The sequence below is a fragment of the Lepus europaeus genome, chromosome 9 (assembly GCF_033115175.1).
Source record: "Lepus europaeus isolate LE1 chromosome 9, mLepTim1.pri, whole genome shotgun sequence".
Taxonomy (NCBI): Eukaryota; Metazoa; Chordata; class Mammalia; order Lagomorpha; family Leporidae; genus Lepus; species Lepus europaeus.
This window is the reverse complement of record NC_084835.1, coordinates 104,352,934-104,369,423: the sequence shown is the minus strand read 5'-3', so window position 1 is coordinate 104,369,423 and position 16,490 is coordinate 104,352,934. Positions and strand designations below refer to the sequence as shown.

General features: G+C 38.4%; 1 protein-coding gene across 6 annotated transcripts in view; it reads left to right on the top strand.

The window, feature by feature from the left end:
- The window catches only part of TXNL1 (thioredoxin like 1), a 34,451-nt gene that overhangs the window by 4,871 nt on the left and 13,090 nt on the right, over positions 1-16,490 (top strand). For 4 of the 6 annotated variants that reach the window (XR_009866826.1, XM_062201717.1, XM_062201714.1 and 1 more), the window contains exons 2-5: positions 6,385-6,481; positions 8,193-8,366; positions 13,575-13,697; positions 15,649-15,718. Coding sequence is in view for 5 of the 6 variants with exons in the window: in XM_062201717.1 (XP_062057701.1) it covers positions 6,385-6,481; positions 8,193-8,366; positions 13,575-13,697; positions 15,649-15,718 (464 nt within the window). In the remaining variant the exon portion in view is untranslated. The remainder of the gene's footprint in view (positions 1-6,384; positions 6,482-8,192; positions 8,367-13,574; positions 13,698-15,648; positions 15,719-16,490) is intronic. The other 2 variants (XM_062201718.1, XM_062201716.1) reach the window with 2 other exon arrangements.

The following is a 16,490-nucleotide window of genomic DNA, read 5'->3' as shown; positions in this document are numbered from 1 at the left end:
TTTTCACACTACAATCATTGAAATGTTATTTATTTTAAATAAGATGTGTGCCTTCCTAACACTAACATTGAAGAATAAAATGTGTAACAGCGTAAGTCAGGACAAGTCATTTGAATTCTCTGTATAAAATGAGAAGGGCTAGGTTCTCAAGCACCTTTCCAAGCTATAAAACATTACATTACCCACTATGCTTGAATCTCAGAATTAAAATTTTTCTCATAAACACCTTGAAGAGGGGTGAGCATTGTGGCTCAGCAGATTAAGCCACAACCTGCCACACCAACATCCCATATCAATGTGCCAGTAATATGGTGTAAATAGTTCAAGTTTAGGAGAGTGGAAACTCTTGTATCCCCACAATGATGTTATTTCTTTTAACTGCCAATTCCATATGCCCACCTTCCCAGCATGCACTTGTAGCATCCAGGACCAGGGCACATGCTAAGACACCACCCTATCTGTGTATTTCATTTGGGTACCACTTTGTTCCTTATAAAAAGAGGTGAAAGGCAGAGAGAGCTCTCTTTCTATTATGAGCCTCGCTTAGAAGTAGGTACTGCTCCCATTTTCACTCTTTCCACAGCATAATGCACTGGAACGTACCGTTCTTGTTTGTACTTTTTATACCATGGACTGGTTTCTGCCACTCTCGCCTCTTCCACTCTCATATTAGCCTTCCCAATTATAGGTACCATTTTCAGTTTTTCCCTTCCTCTTGTTTATGGTCAACTCTTTGACCAACTCATGTTGGTATTCTGCAATATGGGATGGCCCACACTTGCAGGGCGTGAACGTTCGTTTATTCCGTCACTGTTAAGTAAACTCTGTTCCTTTCTGCACACAGTACCAGTCTTTACTTAATATTTCTATTGCTGTGGGAGGCAAGAACCTAGATTTTAAAAAATTGATGTACTCATTGCCCACCTCATTGAATGGTGGGTTCAAGTTCCAGCTTCTCTGCTTCTGCTCCAGCTCCCTGCTAATGCAGCTGGGAAAGCAGTGGAGGACGGCCCCGGTGCTTGGGCCCCTGCTACCTGTGAGAGACCCGGATGGACCTACTGGCTCCTGGCTTCAGCCTGGCCCAGACCTAGGCCTGAGGCCATTTGAGGAGTGAACAAGGGGATGGAAGGTGTCTCTCTCTCTCCCTTTGTCCTTGTCCCTCTGTGTAACTTCCTTTCCTTTTCCTTTTCCCTTTCCCTTTCCTTTTCCCTTTCCTCTCCTCCCCTCCCCTCCCCTCCCATCCGTCTTTCCTGTGTTTCCTTCTTTCTTTCGCAGAGTTATACAGAGGCAGAGAGCTCTTCCATCCACTGCTTCACTCTCCAGTTGGCCTCAATGGCCAGAGCTGCACCAATCCAAAGCCAGGAGCCAGGAGTTTTTCCCAGGTCTCTCACGAAACACCCAAGTGTTTCGGCTATCTTCTGCTTTCCCAGGCCATAGCAGAAAGCTGGATTGGAAATGTGGCAGCTGGGACTTCAACCGGTGTCCATATGGGATGCCAGCACTGCAGGTAGTGGCTTTACCTGCTGTACCACAGAACCAGCCTCGTAACTGCCTTTCAATTAAATAAAAGTAACACTTTAAAAAAATGGAAAACACATACGTTTTCTATTTCCATTTAAAATCTGTATGTGTTTACACAAGTTTTTTCTCAAGACAAAGCACTGGCCACTAGCAAACAGGGAAGAACAGTAAGCGAGTTCATGAAATAAGAGTTTATTTTGTGGGGCCAGCACTGTGGCATAGCGGGTGGGGCTTCCGCCTGTGGTGCCAGCATCCCCTGTGGCTGCCACTTCCAGTCCTGGCTGCTCCACATCCTAGCCAACTGTCTGCTGATGTGCCTGGGAAAGCAGTGGACGGTGACCACCATGTGGGGTCGTGGGTCTCCCGTATGGGTGGCAGAGGCCCAAACACTTGGGTCATCTCCTACTTTTTCCAGGCCATTTAACAGGGAGCTGGATCAGAAGCGGAGCAACTGGGACTTGAACTGGTGCCCAGATGGGATGCCAGTGCCACAGGTAGCAGCTTTACCTGCAACACCACAATGCTGGCCCCAAGGACATGAATATTTTAAAAAGCCTCCTGTCAACTCTTTCTTTTCCCAATCCCACTTTGCAAAAGTAGTTGACATTAACTATTATGTTCTGCCTAATAGATTTTTCCACATATATGTAATTTTTAAATGTGGTCATAGAGGGGTAGGCACAACAGTTACGCTGTTTGGGATGCCCGTATCCAATATTGGAGTGCCTGGGTTGAGTCCCAGCCTCTGTTTCTGATTCCAGCTTACTCTAATGTGCATCCTGGGAATCAGCAGGTGGAGTCTCAGGTGGTTGGCTCGCCCTGCCGTCCACGAGGAGACCTGGACTGATTTCTGTGTTCCTGCATGTGACCTGGCTCACTCTGGCTGTTGTGGGCTTACGGGGATTTGGGGAGTGAGCTAGCAGGTGGAAGACTGATTTCTCTGCTTCTCTCTTACTTTCAGATAAATAAAACTTTTTTAAAATTTTGGATATAGAGAACATTTTATCACAAGACTTATTCAACCCTTCCCCCCAGTAGTACAAATTATGACCTGGTATGGATTGTCAATAAGTTTTTAAACTATTTTTCTGGGGACTATCATTTAGATGGTTTTAAATTTTTGTTGTTATGAACTTGCCACCCTTAATTTTCTTCTATATTGTGAATTTGAATAAACATTTATATTTTTAATATTTATTTATTTATTTGAAGACAGAGTTTAGAGAGAGAGAAGGAGACACATAGAGAGTGATCTTCCAGGTGCTGGTTTACTCATCAAACAGTCACAACGGCTGGAGCTGGGCCGATCCAAAGCCAAGAGCCAGGAGCTTCTTCTGGGTCTCCTAAGTGGGTGCAGGGGCCCAGTTCAGTTGCTTTGCCTGGAACATTAGCAAGGAGCTGGATCTGAAGTATAGCAGCTCTACCAAACCATCAGCTATATGGGATGCCGGCATTGTAGGCAGCAGCTTCAACTGCTATGCCATAATGCCAACCCCAAGTAAATGTTTTAAAAATAGCATAGACTTTTTTTTTTTAAAAAAAAAGATTTATTTAAAAATTTATTTTAAAATTTGAAAGAGAAACAGAGAGAGGTAGAGACAGAGAAAGGGAGGGAAGTGTTCCATCTACTGGTTCACTCCCCAGATGACTACAATGGCCAGAGCTGAACCAATCCGAAGCCAGGAGCCAGGAGCCTCTTCCAGTCTCTCATGTGGGTGCAGAGGCTCAAGGACTTGGTCATCTTCTGCTTTCCCAGGTGCACCTGCAGGGAGCTGGATTGGATGTGGAGCAGCCGGGACTCAACTGTGCTGCAGGCTGGGGCTTTAACCCACTGTGGCACGGTACAGGCCCCTAGACTTTTTGTTAGAAGTGAGATTTTTGGGTTTTGGGTTGCGTTTTTTTTTTTTTTTTTAAGTGTAAAGATATGACCCAGTGAACCTTTAAAAATGATGCATCAAATTATATTTCCATTTATAAAGTTTAAAGTAATAGTTTTATGTAACCATAAATATTGCTGCTGCTGCTGCTTCTTTAAAAGATTTGTTTGAAAGACAGAGAGACAAAAAGATTTTCCATTTGCTGGTTCACTCCCTAAATGGCCACTCTAGCATGGGCTGGACCAGGCCAAAGCCAGACTGTGTCTCCATCTTTGTGTCCCACATGGATAGCAGGGGCTCAAGAACTTGAGTCATCCTTGCTGCTTTCCCGGGCTCCTTTAGCAGGGACCTGGATCGGAAGTGGAATATCTAGGACTCAAGCCAGCGCTAATACAGGATGATGCCAGTGTTGCAGGATGCAACGTAACTCACTGTGCTGCAATATATAAAACCCACTACATGAGGTTTTACAGCAGTCTTTTGCATTATTGTGTAGCCTGAATAATTGTGATTAATTAACCATTCTATTGTTTTTAGAAGATAAATAGTTTATAGCTTTTGGCTATTAGAAATGTTACTGTTTAGATGTCCTAAGGTGAGCATGTCTGTTGGGTATGTGTAGGTATACACATAGGTATGTATTTATGTAAGTATATATATAGGTAGGCATGTTTATTTAGCAGATACTCCTCATACCTCACCCCCCAGCTAGTCACACTAGTGTGCCCTGTCACAATATATGAAAAGTTCAGTTGCTTCACATGCTTGTTGGTACTTTTTCTTTTTTGTAGCTGTTTTGGTTGAGATGGTTTTGGATTTCCATGATTTCCCTATTGACTAATGAAGTGGAACATCTTTCTCATTTGTATTGACTGTTTGGATAACATCATATATTGGGTATCTGTTCCAAGAGTTTACTCATTTTTCTTTTGGGTGTCAGTTCTGTTCTTATTGATTATAGGGGTTCTTTACTTATTGGAGGTATAAGTTCTTTGTTAACTTTTTGTTATTAAAACAAACCATCTGAAGCAACCTACTTTGGAAAGAAGAGGTTTATTTTGGCTCATGGTTTTGGAGGTTCATGGCCAAGATTGGGTGGGCCCCATTGGTCCAGTCATCTAGTGAAGTTGGAGGCTGGCAATAGAGGGCTTTGTGCAGAGGAACAAGAACATGGTGAGATAGGGAAGCAGAGAAAGTATCCATGCCTGACTCAGGCTTCTCTTGTGAGAATTATCTTCCAGCGAGATGTTCCCATGACGTAGGGTCTCTCACCAGGCCCACCTCTTAGATGCCATAATTGAATTAAATCTTTACCATCTTAGTGCTGTTAACGGAGGATTTTGGGGTTTAAATGAGTTTGGAGGCCATATCCAAGCACCTGGGCCATCCTCCACTGCCCTCCCGGGACTGGAAGAGGAACAACCGGGACAGAATCGGCACCCCAACTGGGACTAGAACCCGGGGTGCTGGCGCCTCAGGCGGAGGATTAGTCAAGTGAGCTGCAGTGCCAGCCGAAAATTTTAATTTTAGTATATTATAGTTTATCAAATATATTCCAGTATGTTAATCCTTTTCTTGTTGTCTGATGCTTTTTGTGTACTGTTTAAAAAATCTTTGATTCTTACAAAGTTTAAAGTATCTTTTTTTTTTCTACTAAAAGGCTGATTTTACCTTTTATATTTATATTACCCATCTGTGATTAGTTTTTGTGTATAGTGTGAGATATAGGGTCACGATAATTTTTTTCTGACATAAATATCCGGTTGATTGATCACTGTTGAAAACACCATCTTTTCCCTACAGCACTGCTGTCAGGTTTTTCATAAATTGGGTTACTCCACGTAGGATGTGTTTGTTGCTTTCTTTTAGAAATTAATACTTTATCTTTTAATAATACCCATTAAAGTATAATTGCTGGATGACTTACATGATTGAATCATCCACTCCAGTAAATCAATCTGAACAATTTATGAATTCTTAGGCATCCATTCTGCTCTGTTTGGTGCTGGCAGCAGAAGGATCCCTTTGCAGAAAAATCCCCGAGTCTGACCCCTTCCCCATCCTGTTGTGCTGCTGCTTTTCCCAGGGCTGCCCTCCGCCTCCCCTAGCCTCTTCTCCACCTCCCTGGGTTCCATCTCTACTTCTGCCACTGCCCCAGCCCTGCCACTGCCCCAATGCCCTTGGAAGGCCCAGTCTGCTCCCCTGCAGTGACCCCTTTGAGATGGGTTTGTTTCTGAACTCTATTGTTTTTATATTAGTCTGTTTATCCTTGGATATGTTGAGTATCTGTTACCCAAAATGAATGGGACCGGAAGTGTTTCAGGTTTCAGAGTTTTGGGATTTCAGAATATTTGCATAGATTTTTCTAGTTGCAAATCCCTAATCCAAAAATCTGAAATCCAAAATGCTTTGAAATCATGTCAGCACTTAAAAATGTTTTGGACTTTCTGATTACAGATCCTTAATCTGAATTGATGCTGGAAATGCTCCTAATTAAGAAAGCTTTATAATAGTTAATATTGGTTCATAGTGTAATTTCTTCAGTTTTGAACCTCAGAAGGGCTTGCATGATCCTTGATATTTCTGTGTAAATTTTAGAATTTACATTTGTTGATTTCTATAAGAAAATCTGGAATTTTACAGTAACTCTGAAGATCAAATTGAAGAGAATGAGTCTCTTGGCAACATTGAATTTTGTAACTCATAATTGTAGTATATCCCTCCATTTATTTAGATTTTTTAAAATTTCTCCTTGTGAGAAAAAAAAGCTAGAAGACCTAACATTATTAGACATGAAGACAGTGTGGTATCTATACTAAATAAGACAAAGTAGTGTTGATACAAGTGCATATAATTACTCCTATGGAGAAGACTAGAGAACCTGATACTGGGAATATCAGTGTTTTATGTTTAACTTGGCAATTATACTTTAGCGTATAAATGAGTGTTCTTCACGTTATTTTACTGTGTCTTCCCTTTCTGACAGGTGTGGACCATGTTTGAGGATTGCCCCAGCATTCAGTTCTATGAGTAATAAATATCCTCAGGCTGTTTTCTTGGAAGTAGATGTACATCAGTGTCAGGTAAGGGAAGAGTCTCTTTATTTTAAATTTACTTTCACATCAGTTTGAAATCCAACATAAATGTCACCTTTGATTTATCTCTTTATGCACATGGAAACTAGTATACTTTTGAAGATAGGAAAATGTTATGTTGACATGATACTACAGATTTATTTTGGCTACCTTATTTAAGAAGGGTGGCACATTCCTGTTTCAGTTTTGGACTAATATTTTCTCTGATGTGCAATTAATATTGTAATTAATATAATACATTAATAAATCATCTGGTTTTACATTTCTTTATCTTTTGCAAATCTAGAATTATATATCTTCCTACTGATTATAAAGCTATGGCAAGGAATTCTTTGGTATAGTTTATATTGATCAGAATCTCACCTCAAATATATATACTCAGCAGAAACTTTAAAATGTTGATTACTGTTGATTGAACCACATTGTTGTAGGAAAATTGCCCTGATGACTTAAGTTGAAATGACTGTGTGATAGTTCTCTATTTGCATATGTAGACATTGTTAAGGAAAAAGGAATTTTGCAAAGTGCCTTTCTATGCTAAATAGTCATTAATTCTAGAACAGCTGTGCAACACTGTAACTTTTTTGGATGAGGCTTTAACTTTGATAAATTTTTGAATGTGGAAAATTTTTAGAATATTAGGAAGTTTGTAGTTGGGGATTTGGCATAAACCCTGCAGTACATGTTTTAAGTTTTTATGTCACGTGTTGTTAGACTGCATCACTTGCCTTTATATTAAGTACAGAATTCACTGTCTCTGATCTCAAAGTGCTTTCTCCTGGAGCTATAATGTCTGATATGGTAGACACTAACTGTTATGTGTTAATTGAACACTTGAAGTTTGGCAAATCCAAATTGAGATGAGCTGAAAGTGTAAAATACATAATGGATTTTGAAGACTTAATATGAAAGAAAAAAATGAAATATTTCATATTGTTTTGTTGATGCTGAAAATGAATTTATTGGGTTCACTAGAATATATTAAAATTGATTTTACTTGTTTCTTTTTTATTATGGATACTAGAAAAGTTAAAATATTTCTTGTATTGTATTTCTTTTGGACCTCTTTGTTTCAAAAGGTCAGTTATTGGTTTTTCACTTACAAAGTTTACAGAAGACATCCCTATCTATATTTTTTTTTTTTTAGGAAAATATAGTAATCGTCTTCATTGTATATGAATATGTAAGGTGGCAAATTTGTTTTAATTTTTTTTTAGTATTGTCATGAAAGTTTAAACCATGATGGTTATTAGCTAGTTTCTTTCAAGTAGTCTTATAAAATTGTGGGGTTAAGGCAATATTTAGAAAGATGTTTGTTGCAGTATGTTTGATAGGAAACCAGAAGTCATTTTTATAGGAGAAATTCATGGGGAGATTGGCTCTTGGTTTTCAAATGGGTCTGGTGTGAAGCACAATTTCTGTATCTGAAACTAGTTATTTCGCTGGATGAATCAGTTAATAATAAAAATCATAAAAGTGTAGGGTCATTCTTCATTGTGGATATGGGATAATTAATTTTGCTATACCCTAAGGTGAGCTCTCAGGGATAAGCCTGCTTTTTCTTAAATAACAATTATGAAGACTTTATATGTTTTTAGTTTACGGTTTTGATATTTAATTCTATAAATATACAGATGAATATTCAAAATGACTCAACGTTTGTTTTCATTGGTAACACTGTTTAACTTGCCAATTCTAGGGAACAGCTGCCACCAACAATATATCAGCAACACCTACATTTTTGTTTTTTCGAAACAAAGTGAGAATTGATCAATATCAAGGAGCAGATGCTGTGGGACTAGAAGAAAAAATCAAGCAGCATTTAGAAAATGACCCTGGAAGCAATGAGGACACAGATATTCCAAAAGGCTATGTATGTAGACTGAACGGTGGGATCATGAGAGAATAGCTTGCCTTTTCGTTGTTTGGTTAAAAAGAAAGGACTACAGTTTCTCGCTTGATCTCTTTCTTTATTTTTATCCTTTAAAAGTTTTTTTTTTACCTTTATTCAGAGTATTTTGAAAAAACATTCAAAACAGTTGACTGTTGACTTTTGTGTCGTTATTACCTTAAGCCCCATCAGAAACCCAATTTTTCTTTTCTTTTTTTTTTAATATTTTTTTTATTTAATGAATATAAATTTCCAAAGTACAGCTTATGGGTTACAAAGGCTTCCCCCACCATAACTTCCCCCCCACCCGCACCCTCCCCTTTCCCACTCGCTCTCCCCTTCCATTCACATCAAGATTCATTTTCAATTCTCTCTATATACAGAAAATCAGTTTAGTATATATAAAGATTTCAACAGTTTGCCCTCACATAGCAACACAAAGTGAAAAAATACTATTGGAGTACTAGTTATAGCATTAAATAACAGTGTACAGCACATTAATGACAGAGATCCTGCATGATATTTTTTAAAAGATTGATTACTTTTCTATGTAATTTCCAATTTAACACCAAGGTTTTTTTTTTTTTTTCATTTTCAATTATCTTTATATACAGAAGATCGCTTCAGTATATACGTAAAGATTTCATCAGTTTGCACCCACACATAACCACAAAGTGTAAAAAATACTGTTTCAGTACTAGCTATATCATTACTTCACCTTAGAAACCCAATTTTTCTAAGTTTTTCTTTGCTGCTTTTTTAAAATCTGTTTTCTGAACTATTTGACAGTCATTTTAAAATTATTGCTTATGTTTTCTCCCCCAAAATGAAGAAATGTGCATTGGGAAAGTTTCACTTTTTGAAATTTATGTGAAATGACTATTATATACTATATTCCCTTTGCTACCACTCACTTCCTATAGTTGTCTCTATCTTAAACATATCCCCTCTTTTCTGAACTCTGTTTTTTAAAAGACCTAGTTATGGTTTTGTTTTAGAGGCAGCTGATTATCTGTGGTTTAGGACACCCAGATCCCACCTTAGAGGGCAGCCTGAGTCCCAGCTTTTCTGCTTCTGGTCCAGCTTCTTGCTAATGCCCTTCAGAATGCAGTAGATGATGGCCCCAAGTACTTGGATCTCTTCTACTCTTGCTGTAGACCCAGATGAAATTTTGGGCTCTTGACTTCAGCCCAGCTCTAGCTGTTGCAGGCATTTGTGAAATGAACCAGCAGATGGAAGATATCTCTGTGTCTCAATGTCTCTCTGTGTCACTCTGCCTTTCAAAAAACACATCTCAAAAAAAAAAAAAAAATCAGATTCAGCCCTTCATGATTTGTTTATGCAAATTTATGCAAATTGGCAGATCCTACATGCTAAAATACAAAGTTCATGGAATGGAAGATCAAAGACTGAATTTTTCTCATTGCACCTGTTTGTTTTGTTTTGTTTTGTTTTTGTTTTTTTGTTTTTTTTTTACAGTGCAACATATTTTTTGTTTATTTCTTAAAGTTATTTTTAGTTATCAGATTCAATAAAGTTCATAACAATTCTAAGATTATAATGATCTTTCCTTCTTCCCTTCTTCCCTCCTTCCTTCCCTCCCTGGTGCCCTCTCCTGTTTTCCTTCTACCCTCCCTCTTCCTTTTTTTTCTTTTCTTCTTTCTTTTTTTAGTTTTTGAGATAACATTTCAAATTTACAGTCAGGGGCTTAATGGTCTACCAAATAAAAAGGTTTAACAAATAAAAAGCAAAAAAAAAACCCTCTAGTGGGAACATGGGCAATATAAGGTAGGGACTATAAACAAATATTGAATGGAAAGATGACCATTTCACCCATATATAGTAATTTTTTTTTTAGTTAAGGATTTATTTATTTGAGAGGCAAAGTTACAGACAGAGGGAGGGAGAGACAGAGAGAGAGGTCTTCCATCGCTGGTTCACTCCCCAAATGGCCACAATGGCTGAAACTGGGTCAGTCAGGAGCCAGGAGCTTCTTCTGGGTCTCCCACATGGATGTAGGGGCCCAAACACTTGGGCCATCTTCTCCTTTCCCAGGTCACAAGCAGAGAGCTAGGTCAGAAATGGAACAGCCAGGACTGACACAGCGCCTTTGTGGGATGCTGGCACCACAAGTGGAGGCTTAACTTACTATGCCACAGCGCTGGCCCCATCCATATACAGTAAATGTTAAAGTAATCACAAATCATTAAAACTACAGTAGTGTAACAGAATGCATTTTAAAAAATAGGTTCAATATTTTACTGTATATGAAGTATGTTAAAGCAGGGGTCCTGGAGCTCTGAGTCCTTTCAGGAAGGCCTTTCTATCATGCTGACCGGGAAAAACTGTCGTCAAGCAAATATGACAGATTCGTTTTTTTCTGTTTTCTTTGTTTTTTATTTTTAAAGTTGAACTTATCTATAATGTATTATACGACCATTAATTATTTTAAGTTAGAAAAATATAATTAGTATTCATTTTAAAATTGAACTATAATTTGAAGTCACATATCCAATTAGAGAGTATAATATAAGCATGTGGTTTAAGTTAAGATTATAACACCTTTTGGAAAATTTTGAAAATCATTTAACTTGTAAGCTGTTATGTTTACATAATTTGTAATTTTTTCCCTTTATTTACTAAGGGTATTTGCATGAAAAAGTCTTATGCGCTGAATAGTCCTACTGCTTAGCCACAGGGATACTTCTTTACACATCAGCTAAGTGTGATATTAGTATGTTGACCTCAGGTAGGAGATAAGCAGGAAGAAAATTTTAAGAAAAAAGTTTAATTTTCATGCATATGTTATGAGTAAAATGTGAAAATTTATTAAAAACATTTTTATCAGGTGTCAGTCAAGGTAAGTTTTTGAAATATTTAGGACTTAGAGGATTATTAAGTATATAATGCTAGTAATGTGAAGTGAGCATTAAGCCCAGCAGTGATGATGCAGAGTAAGACACTCGTGGCCCATAGAGTGCCAGGGTTCTGTTTCTGGCTCTGATTCCTGAATCGAGCTTCCTGCTGGTATGGACCCCAGGAAGCAGTGACGATGGCAGGTAAATTGGCTCCCTGTCATCCACATGGGAAGCCTTGTTTAAGTTTCCAGCTTTGGTGTTTGCTCGTCCCTGGTAAAAATTATCCAGTCTTTTAAAAGATCAGGCCATCTAATATTACTGCAGTTACTTAAGGCCATAAATAAAAAGAAAAATTTATCCAATTTTTTTTTCTTTTTTAGTATAACATTGATCTCAAAAGTCTGACAAAATATGCATCAAAGAAGAAAGCCATATAAGAAAAAGTTTGACTTTACAGATTTTGTTGTAAAAATTTTGAATAAAATGTTAGTAAGCAAAGGTCAACAATCCAGTAGTACATTTTAAAAATACCATCATGTGCAAGGTTGCAAGGTTGAGTTTATTTCAAGCGTGGAAGACTTTTTTTTTCTTTTTTTAAGATTTATTTATTTTTTGAAAGTCAGTTACAGAGAGAGGGAGAGACAAATCTGCTCACTGGCTCGCTCCCTGGATGGCTGCAATGGCTAGGGCTTGGCCAGGCTGAAGCCAGCAGCCAGAAAATTCATCTGGGTATCCCACATAGGGTGGCAGGAGCCCAAGTACTTGGGCCATCTTTCGCTGCTTTTCCTAAGCAGGGAGCTGGATCGAAAGTAGTAGAGCTGGGACATGAACCAGCTCCCAAGTAGGATGTTGTGGGCAGTGGCTTTACCCACTACACTGCAAAGCCAGCTTTTAAAGAAATTTTTATATTATTAGGAAGCTTAAATCTGTCATTAATAGAGCTAAAGTGAAAAATTGTCTCCAAATATGCAGAAAAGGTATTTAACAACATTTAATACCTACTTATTTCTAAAGCCTTCAATAAAGTCTAAATGGGGAAATGACTCGAGGCATTCCCACTAAAGCAGAAGCCACTCAAGCGTGACCACTGTCATAACACTCTAGTGTTACACTGAAAGTGTTGAAGTATTAGCCCACAGAGAATGTAGGAGACAGGAATATGCTGACAGCACAGAGAAGCAATTTTTGAAATCGAGAGTATTAAGAAATTTACAGGTTAAAACAAGATTTTAAATACACAATAACCAAATATCGTGTTTTTATTTCTTTTGGATCTTTATTTTAACAATTCACCTGTAGGGGCTGGCATTGTGGCGCAGTATGTTAAGATGCTGCTTGCCTCATTGCCAGAGCACTGGTTCATGTTCTGGTTGCTGTACTTCTGATCTGCCTCCTTGCTAATGCACCTGGGAAGGCTGTGGAAGATAGCCCACATACTTGGGCCCAGCCACCCATGTGGGAGACCAGTATGGAATTTCTGGCTCTAGGTTTCAGCCAGACCCAGCTCTAGCTGTTAGGGCCATTTTGGGAGAGTGAATCAGTAGATGGAAGATCTTTGTTTCTCCCTCCCTCTCTCCTTCTGCCTTTCAAATAAATAAATAAATAAATAAATCAATAAATCAAAGAATTCAGCTATTAAACAGTTTTGAGACAGTTGACTATAAAACACTAGGATTAGATAATAGGTGTTGTAATTGTGACGATATTGAAAATTATTTTACTAAGAGTCTTCATCTTTTACAAGTACACACTAAAATGTTCATGAATGAAATGAAAAGATGTCTGAGATTTGCTTCAGAATAATCAGGAGGGGTTAGGTTGTGGTTTGGGGTAAAGAAGAAACAAGTGGCCTGATGATTATTGTAGTTAGGGGTGGTGTATACAGAGAACTCATACTATTCTATTTATGTCTGAACTTTTCTATAACAAAATTTTAAGTCTTATTTGATGTTTATCTTAAATCTAACCCTTGTGGGTTTAGGGCCACTAGAGAAGGAACTCCGTTTTCTTGGATCTTAACAGGTATTTTAGTTTGCCTATTTTCCACTGTAAACACTTACTCTAAAAGTGTAAATCATCATTTTATAATCAAAGTGTTAAAGACTTAGTTTTTGATACCTCATTGAATGGGCTAAGCCTAGATTTAGCTTTAATAGTTAGTGGTACATTTCAGAAACTCAAATGAAATTATTAAAAGTTTTAGTAATTATATTAAAAGAGAAATTTTCTTTTAAATCGCTTAATTAGACAGAATCACAGATTTAAATTTTTTTTAACATTTAAATTCCAGATACAAATGCTTTGCCTAAAGTCTTTATTGAATTTCTTTCAGATGGATCTAATGCCTTTTATTAATAAAGCTGGCTGTGAATGTCTTAATGAAAGTGATGAACATGGTTTTGACAATTGTTTACGAAAAGACCTGACCTTTTTGGAATCTGACTGTGATGAACAGGTAATTGGATACTTAAGGCAGAATTTACAGGGGTTATCACTATTTGCTGGTTCTTACTTTCTCATGTTCCCATATCATGATTTATGTCTCATTCCTGGATGATTGCTTCATCCTTTCCGTTTCTTTGACTCCTGTCCTTTGAGTACACAGACCCATTCTCTTTCTCTTCTGTATGAGCTGCTGGATGTACTAAGGAAACTTGGATTGGCCACCTCTGCTAAGTTAAACTGTCACCATTGTTCAGTCCTTTTGTTCATCCTTAACCTGCCTTCCCTTCTTTTTTCAACCATGTTAGTTTGTGTCTAAGAAGTAGACTAACCAGGCAACTATTCCTTGAATGTCCAGATCCCCACTGCCGTATGTAAACTTGAGTTGTATCCCCTGCTTCCAAGCATTGTCCTTGTCACAGAGGAAGAATGTGGTTGCCATCTTTATCTCTGTCTTGGTTGTTAATTTCCATATAGTCTCTTCCATTGTTTCTGGTACATGCTTGTTTCAGTTCATCTTGTACATAGTAACAAAAGTTGTTTTTCTAAAATACAGATCTGTATGCTTCTCTGACTGGCTGCAGGAAGAGAGTGTCTTGCTGACTTGATGTCTTTCTAGCTTTCCAATGCCATCTTCTTTTCACTTGCAGTTCAATTTCCTAAACCATTGTGCTTATTATTTTTTTTACACAACTAAGAGTCAAGGGGCAAGTGATGTGGCTTAGTGCATAAAGTCACCACCTGCAGTGCTGTCATCCCCTTTGGGCACTAGTTCAAGTCCCAGCTGCTCCAGTTCCAATCCAGTGCCCTGCTAATGCACCTTGGAAAGCAGTGAAGATTGCCCAAGTGCTTTAGGCCTGTCCTTGCACCCACGTGGGAGATCTGGAAGAAGCTCCTGGCTCCTAACTTCAGACCGGCCCAGTTCCAGCCATTTTGCAGCCATATAGGGAGTGAACTAGCGGATGGAAGATCTTTCTGTCTCCTCCTCTCCTTCTGTCTCTTTCTCTCTCCATTCTAACTCTCTAACTCTAACTCTGCCTTTCAAATAAATAAATCTCAAACCAAAAAACCAATTATGGGTCAAATATAAAAAGCCTAGTATAACGAAAGGAACAAGTCTAGTTATTTTGCTAGATAGACCACAGTATGATTCTAAAAATCATGAACTTAAATCCCATTTATCTTTAACCGGTTTCACCTATTGATATAACTTGCTTAAGAGTTATAATTCACATTGTTTTCCTGGTAAGTGATACCCTGACAATAAAATGTGATGGTAAATATCAGCAGAACTTTCTATAGTTCTCTTAAAATCTTCTGTCAAAATTCCTTCTTCCAGGGGAGAAGCCTGAGTACTTAGGTCAAACACAATTTTGGCAGGAAAGAAGATCGAGCCAGTGACTTCACATTTCTGAGTTTTGTTTCTGTTTTCAGATTGGGTTAGTCAGATAAGTTTAGGATGGAGATTTGGAGGTCACTGTAGAGCTGTAAAGGTGCTGTTGTTGAATTTTAGGTCAGAGTCCTCCAGAGGGCTAGTCTCTTTGCATAATCTCTACAGTGCCTCCAGATGTCAAGTGACCTGGATCCCTGCTCGACGTAACCATTCTAGATAAGGTGTATGATAAAATGCATACTTTAAACTTCATTTTAATTTTGGAATTTTGTTTATTATGTTGGAAAATGGATTGCTTGCTAGTTTATAGGTTTCAAGTCCTTAGTTTCTTACATACAATGTTAGTAAATTTACTCTATTAAAATTGCTTTGCCATTCTCTTTTATAAATAATTGTTGGTGATGTTTCTCAAATGTCAGTCTAATCAATCCCTTGAAGTTACTGATTTTTTCATATTACATTATATTTGTTAGATGCATTAGATTTTTCTGTTTCTTTTAATTCTACTGTGTATTTTGTGTGTAAAAGATGAACAAAAGCTCTTTTGTAACAAAACTGATTTTCTCCACAGCTGCTTATTACTGTGGCTTTCAATCAACCTGTTAAGCTTTATTCCATGAAATTTCAAGGGCCAGATAATGGTGAGTAAAGAACACCTTCTCCTTGAACTAACTTCTCACTTCGTAGACCTGTGAGCACATTTTTTAAAAAAGATTTTATTTATTCATCTGAGAGGTAAAGTTACAGACAGAGAGAGGGAAAGACCTAGAGAAAGGTCTTCTTTCTGCCGGTACACTCCCCAAATGTCTGCAGCACCCAGAGCTAGGCTGATCTGAAGCCAGGAGACTCGAGTTTCTTCTGGGTCTCCCACGAGGGTGCAAGGGCCCAAGAAGTTGGGCCATCTTCCATTGCTCTCTCAGGCCATTAGCAGAGAGCTGGATTGGAAGAGGAGTAGCAGGCACACAAACCCGCACCCACATGGGATGCCTGCACCCCAGGTGGAGGCTTAGCCCACTACGCCACAGTGCCAGCCCCATTAGCACATATTTAAAACTTTTTATTAGAATTAGATATTCTTTGTTTTGAGAAAGAGTAAAATTATTTTTGGAACAAAGCGAGAACATCAATGAATGTGTAAATAATATAACAGTGTTAGAGAACGAAAGTACGAAAGGATCCTTTTATTTCATTTCTAAACATTATTTTAGAGGCCGGCGCTGTGGCTCAGTGAGTTAATGCCGCAACAGCAGCCCATATGGGCGCCGGTTCTAGTCCCAGCTGCTCTTCTTCTGATCCAGCTCTCTGCAATGACCTGGGAAAGCAGTAGAAGATGGCCCAAGTCCTTGTGCCCCTGCACTCACGTGGGAGACCCGGAAGAAGCTCCTGGCTCCTGGCTTTGGATCGGCACAGTTC